The sequence below is a fragment of the Thamnophis elegans genome, unplaced genomic scaffold, assembly GCF_009769535.1.
Source record: "Thamnophis elegans isolate rThaEle1 unplaced genomic scaffold, rThaEle1.pri scaffold_392_arrow_ctg1, whole genome shotgun sequence".
In the NCBI taxonomy this organism is placed as follows: Eukaryota; Metazoa; Chordata; class Lepidosauria; order Squamata; family Colubridae; genus Thamnophis; species Thamnophis elegans.
The window spans coordinates 10,472-21,332 of record NW_022473864.1 but is presented as its reverse complement, the minus strand read 5'-3'; the positions used below and the strand labels follow the sequence as shown (position 1 = coordinate 21,332).

The 10,861-nt window shown below is 45.7% G+C and overlaps 1 protein-coding gene across 1 annotated transcript; it reads left to right on the top strand.

Annotated features, from left to right (window-relative positions):
* Positions 1-2,048: 2,048 nt before the first annotated feature.
* TNFSF11 (TNF superfamily member 11) lies at positions 2,049-2,708 on the top strand (the record flags this gene model as incomplete). Its single annotated transcript, XM_032238634.1, has 1 exon — positions 2,049-2,708. A coding segment is annotated over one exon (422 nt), but the record flags the coding sequence as incomplete, so codon positions are not given.
* Between the last annotated feature and the right edge of the window lie 8,153 nt (positions 2,709-10,861).

Below are 10,861 nucleotides of genomic sequence, written 5' to 3'. Positions count from 1 at the left end.
GAAAATTTACAAAAATGAAATGAGAAAAACACGATCATTAACACGATGGGAGCCTAACCGATTTGGTGTAAAGTTGGGTTTCATTTGCAAATTCCTTGGGAATTGTCATATGAAAGCATGGTGTGAAACGGCTGGAGACACGGTGGTTTCGATGAATTATGGCTTAGCTTGTGTCCCGAGGAAAAGCTGTAGGCTGATCAACCAAATTTGAGCATGAAAGAGGGGGAGGGTGACAAAATTTTCTCAGAAAGGACCTTCCCTAGCTTTCGTGAGAGGAGAGCTTCGAGATTTGCAAGACTCTGTTGATGTAACTTTAGGATAAAGGTCAACCTTTTTTTTTATTTAAAAAAAGTAATCTTTATTGGTTATACATTTCTTTTAAATAAGACATTTACAAATACAAATGCAACTTTAAACATACAACCCACCCCCTCGGTGATAGTCATTCACAGCCCAACTTTTTTCCCCCTTCCTCATTGTTTAGTCTCTAAGCAGCATCTTCTTGTTACAAAGTTCAGGGATCTATTACAATACCCATGTTCACTTTTAGTTCCCATTGTTAACAACTGCTATTTAACTTTCCCCGTTTTAACTCCCTGCCGTTCTCCTTGTCGCCCACATATCCCATAGGTTCCAGCTAAGATAATGTTCCGTTTCTCCTCTGTCCCTCAGCCAACCCGTCACTCTGTCCATTTCTGCACACTCATAAATCTTTTTTAATTATGGCATCTTCCGATGGTATGGTAGTAGATTTCCAAAATTGCGCATATAGGTTATTCTTGAGGCCACAATTATATGTAGGCTCGAATGCCATATAGATTTACTCATGTTTTCTGGTTTTATGCTTAGTAAAAAAAAGTCTCGGGTTTCCATTCCATGCTTGCCCCGGTAAACTCTTTTAGCCAGTTTTGAATCCTTCTCCAGTATTTCGCGGCCTCAGTACAGGACCACCAAATATGGTAGAATGTGCCATCCCTTCTTCCACATTTCCAACAAAGGTCAACCTTTATGGATGGAGCAAATGCATGGATGGCACCGGTCTCGCAAGCATGTGGCCATAATAAAATGATCAGATCACACCTGGAATATTTTGCATCCAGTTTTGGTCACCACATTGCAAAAAAGACGTTGAGACTTTGGAAAAAGTGTGTAGAGAAGAGCAACTAAGATGATTAAAGGCCTGGAAACTAAAATAAATGAAGAACGGTGGCAGGAATTGGGCACGGCTACTCTGGAAAAAAGAAGGACCAGAGGAGACATGATAGCACTGTTCCAGTATTTGAGGGGCTGCCACAAAGAAGAGGGTGGCCAACTTATTTTCCAAGCACCAGAGGACAAGACAAGAAGCAATGGATGGGAACTAATCAAGGAGAGAAGTAACATGGAGTTGAGAAAGTTCCTGACAGTGAGAACAATTACTCAACTGAACAACTTGCTCCAACACTGGAGGTTTTAAAGAAGAGATTGGACAACCATTTGTCTGAAATGGTATAGGGTCTTGAGCAGTGGGCTGGACTAGAAGACCTCCAAGGTCCCTTCCAGCTCTAATCTGTTCTAAAGAGATTGGATAACCATTTGTTTGGAATGGCATAGGGTCTCCTGCTTGAGCAGGGGTTGGACTAGGGCCAGAGGTGGGTATTCAGCAGCTTCTGATCGGTTCTGGAGAACTGGTAGCGGAAATTTTGAGTAGTTGGGAGAACTGGCAAATTCCACCTCTGGCTGGCCCCGCCCTTATCTATTTACTGCCTCCCAAGTCCCAGCTGATCAGGAGAAAATGGGGATTTTGCAGTATCCTTCCCCTGCCATGCCCACCAAGCCACACCCACCAAGCCATGCCACGCCCACCAAGCCACACCCACCAAGCCATGCCACGCCCACCAAGCTACGCCCACAGAACCAGCAGTAAAAAATGTTGAATTCCCACCACTGACAAGGACCTCCAAACTCCCTTCCAGTTCCAATCCGATTGATCTATCTAACAACCAGTCACTAAGTGAGGATTATTTCTAATAAAAATAGTACATTTTAATTCGTCTTTTCTTCTTTAGGCACCGGGAAAGTGAACCTTACCAGCTGGCACCACGACAAAGGCTGGGCTAACGTGCTGAACATGACCTTCAGCGATGGGAGGCTGATAGCCAATCACGACGGCTTTTACTACCTGTACGCCAACGTGTGTTTCCGGCACCACGAAACGTTGGGCAACTTGACTGGCCAGGCGCTGCAGCTGATGGTGTACGTGATCAAGACGGACGCCAGGCGGCGGAACTCGGTCGTCCTGATGAAAGGCGGGAGTACCAAGAATTGGTCGGGCGAATCCGAGTTTCATTTTTTCTCGGTCAACGTCGGCGGGTTCTTCAAACTGAAGTCGGGAGAGGTGGTGAACATCCAGGTCTCCTACCCTTCCTTGTTGGACCACTCCCCAGAAGGGACTTATTTTGGCGCCTTTAAAATAAGAGATATTGATTGAATATTGATTTTCTTTCGTTTTTCAGTTGGGAAAAAATGTGGTATTTATTCAACTGGGTTGAGATGAATTGGAGGATGGGGGGGGGGGTTCTGGCTCATAGGGGGGGGGTACAGCTGTATGCCGGTAGCCCTCGACTTACAACCGCCGTTGAGCCCAACGCTTCGGTTGCTAAGAGAGACAGTTGTTAAGTGAGCTTTGCCCCGTTTTTTGACTTCTCTCCCCACTTTTGTTAAGGGAATCACCGCAGGGATTCAATTAGCGACGCGGTTGGTAAGTGAATCCAGTTTCCCCGTGGACTTTTGCTGGTCGGAAGGTCGCAAAAGGGGATCCCATGAGCCCCGGGACACTGCAACCGTCATAAATATGAGTCAGTTTCCAAGTGTTTGAATTTGGATCGTGCGACCATGATGGCCGTAAGTGTGAAAATAGGGCCTAAGTCCCTTTTGTTGTTGCCATTTTAACTTCGAGCAGTCATTAAATACCTTATTTTTCGGAATATAAGGCGCACCTTCCCCCCTAAAAGAGCATGGAAATTTTGGTGCATCTTATACACCGAATACAGCCATTTTTGGCTTCCTGAAGCCCTTCCCCACATCCCACTTTTGTGAAAAATTAGCGAAAAAACGGCCTGTTTTCCACCTGTTTTTTTTACAAAACGGGGGCGTTTTTGCCTCCCCACCCAGCCCTGCTGAAGCCTACAGAGTTCTCCTGGGGAGGACAAAACCTTTTTTTCTTCTTACCTCTTCGAAATCTTGGTGCGTCTTATACACCGGTGTGTCTCATAGTTCCTCTCCGATGGAGGAGCTAGGGGAGTCGGGGTACCCCCAAGATGCTTCAGGAGATGGATCCCTGGATGCATAGTTATCCCCAGACAAGAATTCACTGTCCCCGGGGGATTGGGCCTCACGGTCAGGGGAAGCTGACTCCCTGCTGCGACGGTCTGGGCTAGGTTCTGGCTGACGGGGCCTTGAAACCTCCCTGGGATCCACTGTGGCTCTTGGAGAAGACCTTTCAAGTGAGCCTTTGTGCCCTTTGCCTTTATTTACAGAGGGGTCCAGCTTGCAGCGCTTGCTGGAGGGCCCCACCTGATCCCCTAAGGCCTCCCTGCATTCCTCAGCCATTTCAGGTCCCCACGAGGCCTGGGAGATGGCTGGAGTTGGGATGGGCACGCGCTGGCCTTTGCGGTCCAAAAGCGCTGGGAGAATCTCCAGGAGGGAAGGGCCGCCTTGGGGTCGGATTTCCTTCCTCCCACCGCCCTCGGTTCCCCGAGACTTAGCTTATCTCCCGGAGGGAGAGACTAGCTGGCTTCCCAGACTAGCCCCCAGCCTCCCCGCGGCGTTCTGCAGTCGTTGAGGGCTCGCTGAGGCTCCGTTGGCTGGCTGGGCTCTTCTTGCTGCCTTGTTCCTCGCACGCTCCGAGCTCTGCCGCTCTGCCCAGTGAGTCGGAGCGATCCAAAATGGAGGGGGGTGCGCACGCAGCCGCTTCCCGCTCTTTCCAGCCCTGAAAGGCGCGCGAAGGCTCCAGCCGTCGCTGCTGTTGCCGGGCAAAATGGAGCAGGCGAGGGAATCCTAGCAATCCGGCTCACCTGCTTTAGAGCCTTCTCAGAGCCTTGCTGGACTTTTCCTCCCCCTGGGACGCCCCTGTTCCAACAGGGAACTTGGTTTATCCCACTAACTGCTCCCTTGCTAGCCAGCCCCCGCTGTGCAAGCCTTTCCAACCCCCTGCAGTGCTTGCAATTAGCAACAGCAGGGAAAACCCGGCAGCCCTTCACTGGAGGCAAATAGACAGACCTGATGTAGAAGCGTGATTTCCTCTATCTGAGAATTTAAACGTGGTCCAAATTGGGAAACTTTTTCCAGCCTTTCTGCTCTTAGACTGGAGCTCTCCCAAAACAGCCCTAACTCGGGCGGACTGTGTAAATTTAATTTCCTGGGCAGTTTTACCGACTGCTCATTTTCAAAAACTGACTCCTAAAATTAGGATGGTCCAGCACAAAATGTTCATGTAAAGGTTTTGGGGGTAATTTGTCCTGGGGACAAATAGCTCTACAATCCTATAACTGGCAGCCCATCTGGAATGGCATTTAAACCACTGCCTATAAAAGCACTCTGAAGATCTGGAAAAATAAAATAAGGTCCCATTGATTTTAACAGAAACCGACTTCTTGAAAAGCTAAAACAATTTTTTTGATTGGTTTGGGTGAGTATTTCCAAAGAAACTCGCTTGGAATTTGCATTGTTTCGTCTGGATCGACCCCTGGTGTAAATTTGCACAGTACGGAGAGCCCTCGACATACAACGACAATTCGTGTTGCTAGGTGAGAAATTTGTCAAGCGAGTTTTGCCCCATTTTACGACTTTCCTTGCCACGGTTGTTAAACGAATCATTGCGGTTGTTAAATTAGCAAACACGGTTGTTAAGTGGATCTGGCCTTGACTTCGCTTGTTAGAAGTTCGCCAAAGGGGGGAATCATGTGACCCCGGGAACAGCAAAACCGTCATAAGTACATGCCAGTTGCCAAGCCCCTGAATTTTGATCACATGACCCTGGGGAATGCAGCGACGGTCGTAAGCGTGAAACATGGCCTTAAGTCATTTTTTTTTCAGTGGCATTGTAACTTTGAACACTTCGCTAAGTGTTGTAAATCAAGGACTACCTGTAAATTTTTGGCCTGGTTTTGAGGGAGCTCTCAGAAGTGTGCCTTACAAATTTTATTTTATACACAGTACTCAGTAAAGCAACTTATGCACTGATGCTGCCTTACATTTTGAAATTAAAACATCAAGAGGGGAAAAACAAGTATAAATCAATTTAAGGAGGGGTTTTTTAGAATTTGGAATATGGAACCTTCCCTTCCTGAATGATCAAAATATATTTTCCCATTTTGTGCCGGAGGGATTGCATCTTAAGTGTCTCATATCTTTGCCTCCTTCTGTTTCTCTTCTGGATCCCTTCCTCTGGGACCATACAGAATCTTTTTCTTGTAGATTTTTGGCACTGAATTTGTCGCCCGTAGGTCACAATTCTACTGACTACAGTATAGAAGGGGCTTTCCCCCTTTTTTTGCGATATGTTGTCAGCGGCCAAAGAACCAGGGTGGGTCTGTTTGCTGCCTGAAAGGATGGGGACTATGAGAATTGATTGACAGATAAAAATGTGGCTTAGATCTGTGATGTTTCTTTGGTGGGATGTTCATTCCATTGCTGTCCATAGGAACTCGGTTGAGCAAATTTAGTCTAGAGTCAGATAAATGTTCTACGGAGATTCTCAGGCATCAAGTGTTTTGCTTCTCATCCAAGAAGTATCATCATCATCTTCTTCTTCTTCTTCTTCTTCTTCTTCTTCTTCTTCTTCTTCTTCTTCTTCTTCTTCTTCTTCTTCTTCTTCTTCTTCTTCTTCTTCTCCTCCTCCTCCTCCTCCTTCTCCTTCTCCTCCTCCTCCTTCTCCTCCTTCTCCTCCTTCTCCTCTCCTCCTCCTCTTCCTCCTCCTCCTCCTCCTCCTCTTCCTGCTTTTCCTCCTCCACCTCCACCTTATCCTTTCCCTCCTCCTTCACTTCTTCCTCTTCCTCCTCCACCTTCTCCTCCTCCCTCCCTCCCTCCTCCTCCTCCTCTTCTCCTCCTTTTCCTCCACTTCTTCCTTCCTTCCAGCTCCCCCTCCCCTCCTTCTCCTCCTTCTCCTCCTCCTCTTCTTCTTGTTCTCCCCCTCTACCCTTTCTCCTTCTCCTTGAAAAAGCAGTCCAGTTGCCATTTTTAAAAAGCACCTTTGGGACAACCGTGATCTGGGTGACTGAGAATCTCCACGGACATTTAGCATTTCAGTTATTAGTTGACCAAAGTTTTCAGGTTCAGTTCAGTTCAGTTCAGTTTATTATATTTATATGCCTCCCTTTCCCCCCCCCCCCCCGAAGGGGACTCAGGGTGGCTCACAACTCGAACCAGGGAAGGGGGATACAGACAAAAATTTAAAAAACAAAGCAAAGCATAACAATGCATAATTTAAAACACACAACAGTCATACCATTCGAGACGGGGGGGGGGGGGCAACAGTTCTTTAGCCCCAGGCCTGTCGGAACAGCCAGGTTTTAAGGGCTTTGCGGAAGGCCTGGAGGGTAGTAAGGGTCCGGATCTCCACGGGGAGTTCGTTCCAGAGGGTCGGAGCAGCCACAGAGAAGGCTCTCCTCCGGGTAGTCGCCAGTCGACACTGGCCGGCGGATGGAATTCGGAGGAGGCCTAATCTGTGGGATCTAATCGGTCTAGAGGAGGTGATTGGCAGCAGGCGGTCTCTCTCAAGTACCCAGGTCCAGTACCATGAAGGTTTGCCATGATTTGTGAAATTGTTCCTTAAGAGCTGGCCCTTCATTCTATAGAGGTCAATTGTCCACAAGAAAAAAAACAACCCACTGCATTAAGCTTTGGAAAGCAAAACCCACAACTAGTTAATCGGTTCTCTGCATTTGTCTTGTCATGTCAGCCCTTGCAAAGATCTCTCTCCCCCCCCCACAAAAAAAGGCAAAATGGATATTTTTATATTCTGTAAGATCAAGGTTATATTTTAGATGTAAGATTTTATGTGAAGAACCTTGTAATTTATGTTTGTCCTAAAGTATTTGATACAAAATATTTAAAACTCTGAGCATGTACATGTGTGTATATATGTATATAGTGTTGGAAATGTTTGTACAGGAATGAATTTTACTGGTGCACTTTTGAAAAGCCCATTAGGGGGAAACAAACTGCAGCTAAAATGACCGTTTGCTACCAGCAAACGTGATCTGTTTCTTGGCGTTGTGTTAATTTAATCTCTTTTGGTCGACCTGATCAGTATTATAGAAAAGTCTAGGATCGCACATAACACAACTTGACAATTGTGGATAGTTTTCGGTACCTTGCACATTTGACTTTTAACTCCAGGAATTTCGGCCAAGGCTTTCACGGGAAAAGAATAGGGGGAAAAAAATCAGTAAAAAACCAGAATTCGAAAAGAGTGCCTTTGAAAGGAAATTATGGTAATAACTATAGTTCTCAACTTATGACTATGACCGAGCTCGGAATTATGGTCGTAAATTACTGTGTTGTTAATTGTGGGGCATCCCCACAATTCTGGCTCTCCCTGTTCTAGTTGTAACGCAGAGCCATGACCCTGAGTTGCTGAACAAACAGTTGTAAGATGAGGACTACCTGGGTGATGGAAAAATTAGCAACCAAACCAACAGATCGGTTAAAAGTATTTATGCAATTATTCAACAGATATTTTACCGTACTACAACATGCTACAAATCTGTAAATGCTCTGAATTGTATTGGGGGGGGTGTTCGTTTGTTCTGAAAACCACCTTGTTTTTTGTTTTTTTACAATAAATGTAAAATGCATAATGCCACATGTTACGACGATTTTATACTGTACAATAAACCCTGCTTTTGGATTGTTATAACGTTTTAAAAACAATAAATACATTTCTAAGAAGCGGGAGTTTGTGGTTTGCTGTTCTGCTTCCCACTTCCTTTCTCTGCCAAGGCGGTTTTGAACCGTGCTGCTAAAATCACTGTGTAGGTGCAGCAGATAATAAAATAATTGGATGGATGAACCGAGGGGGCCAATCGCACAAAGAGAGAGCAAATTGGAGAAATCTGAAACAGCCTTTTAGTCCTCCTGTTTCCTACTCACTCACCGGTTGAGATTCAACCTAAATATCTTATGGTTTAGTTCATTTATCTATTAATAGTATAAGATGCAAAAGAAAATAGTAGGGGGGAAAAAGGGAAAGGGAAAGTGTGGGGAAAAGGAGAAAAAGAAAGGAAACTTTCTTTGACTTCTAACTCTCTTTGGTGCAGTAGAATAAGATAATGACATCACACCTCAACTTTTTACCTTTAAAGGTAAAGGTTCCCCTTGCACATACATGCTAGTCATTCCCGACTCTAGGGGGCGGTGCTCATCTCTGTTTCAAAGCCGAGGAGCCAGCGCTGTCCGAAGACGTCTCCGTGGTCATGTGGCCAGTATGACTCAATGCCAAAGGCGCATGGAACGTTGTTCCCTTCCCACCAAATATGGTCCCTATTTTTCTACTTGCATTTTTTACGTGCTTTCGAACTGCTAGGTTGGCAGAAGCTGGGACAAGTAACGGGAGCTCCCTCCATTACGCGGCACCAGGGATTCGAACCACTGAACTGCTGACCTTTCTGATTAACAAGCTCAGCATCTTAGCCACTGAGCCACCGCATCCCTTTTTTTTTAACCTTTACATAATATAAAATAACAATTTCTATAACAACAAACCTATCTTATCGGTAAAACCCAAAATCAAATTTTCTTCCCTTACCTCAAGCACAAAGTCCAGGAGTGATTTCCAAGTAGAAAGAAAAGTAGTTGTGTTCTTGTCTTTAATCAAAGCCATAAATTTAATCCATCTCTGCTAACTCCATCATCTTCTGAAGCCCTTCATCCTTTGTACAAATCAAATGCCTTCCATTTTTGTGCATAAAATAATCTTGCTCCTGTCAATATAGCTATAGCATTAAAGTTCTGATTCCCACCTCCCACCCCCAAGTCTTTTTCCATTAAAACCCAAAAGAAAAGTTTCTGGTTTTCTTTTTATATTTACTTTGAGAATCTTCTGTATTAAGATATGAATCTTACTCTGATATTTCTTCCCTTTGTCACACCTCCGCCGTAAGTAATAAAATGTTCCTCCTTTAATTTTACAGTTCCAACATTCATGTGAAATACCTTTATAATTTCTTGACAACTTATCTGGTGTTAAATACCAACGATGAGATTCAACAAAAATATATTGAAATATCTGGAAATGAAATTCCATCTTGCCACTTTTTGGAACTCATCTAACAAAGTGTGAATTTCATCTTTTGGAAACCAAGATGGAAAAAAAAATATCAAAAAGACACGCATCATAATTAGGACTTTTTTTTAAAAAAATATCTATATTTCAATACCGATAGTCCTTGACTTATAACCACAGCTGAGCCCAAAATTTCTGTTGCTGAGTGAGACGTTGGTTAAGTGGGTTTTGCCCCGTTTTACCACAGCCGTTAAGTGAATCCCTGCAGGTCTTAAGTCAGTAACTCGGTTGTTAAGTGAATCTGGCTTTCACGTTAACTTTGCTTCTCAGACGGTCGCAAAAAGGGATCAGGTGACGCCGCTACCGGTTCAGAACGGGGAGCGGGCGGGCGTGCTTCGCCCGCGCGTGGCGCTTCTGCAAACGCACCGAACCTTCTGCGCATGCGCTGAGCGTCCGTGATGACATTGGGGCAGGTGGGCGGAGCCTCCCACCATCACTGCTACCGGTTCGCCTCAAACCGGGGCGAAACAGCAGACTACGACCTCCAGTTATAAGTACATGCCAGTTGCCAAGAGTTCAAATTTGGATCACGTGACCACGGCACTGGTGGTGTTCTGCTGGTTCTCCCTAGTTTGGACGAACCAGTAGTGGCGGCGGCGGGAGGCTCCGCCCACCTGCCCAGACGTCATCACAGATGCTTTGAGCATACAGAAGCGCTGTGTCCGGCGTGCCTCACTCAATATCCAAGAAAGAATAGCAATAGCAATAGCAGTTAGACTTATATACTGCTTCACAGGGCTTTCAGCCCTCTCTAAGCGGTTTACAGAGTCAGCATATTGCCCCCAACAACAAGCCGGGTCCTCATTTTACCCACCTCGGAAGGATGGAAGGCTGAGTCAACCTTGAGCCTGGTGAGATTTGAACCGCTGAACTGCAGATAGCAGTCAGCTGAAGTGGCCTGCAGTACTGCACCCTAACCACTGCGCCACCTCGGCTCTATATCAAATGTTTACCCAAATCCCTCCCCCCCAGTTACCCCAACCCAATGTCCAATCTCCAGCTCTCAAAGGTGTCATGTGGGGCGCATCTTCAACCGGCCTCATTCAGCTCTGTATGCAGAGACGGTTGGCCTTGGCCAAACCCCAAGAGGGACCATCAGCCTGCGCAGAAGGTGGTGAGAACAAAACTCCCTTCTTGAGAGATCCCCTGCCTGCACTTTTCCCCTCCCAAATACCATGAGCCGAACCGGTAGCGAAGGTAAGAGGATTTCACGCCTGACCCATGGGGATGCTGCAACGGTCGTAAGTGTGGGAAATGGTCATAAGTCACTTTATGCCATTGCAACTTCAGGCGGCCACTAAATGAACTGCCGTAAGTCATAAGCGCTTTGGGGAATTGCATAATATAGGAATTGGGAGGTATAGAAAGTTGAGATATGGTATTCATGGTTTGGATACGCAGATAAACATCTTTATATTTTAGTATGTATATTTTTATAAGAAGAACCAAAAGTACTACATGTGTCTTTCCCTTGAAAAAATATCTGAGAGCTTCATTTGGCAGCCCGCATGGTTTTCTGCAAGCCTAGATTTGCAG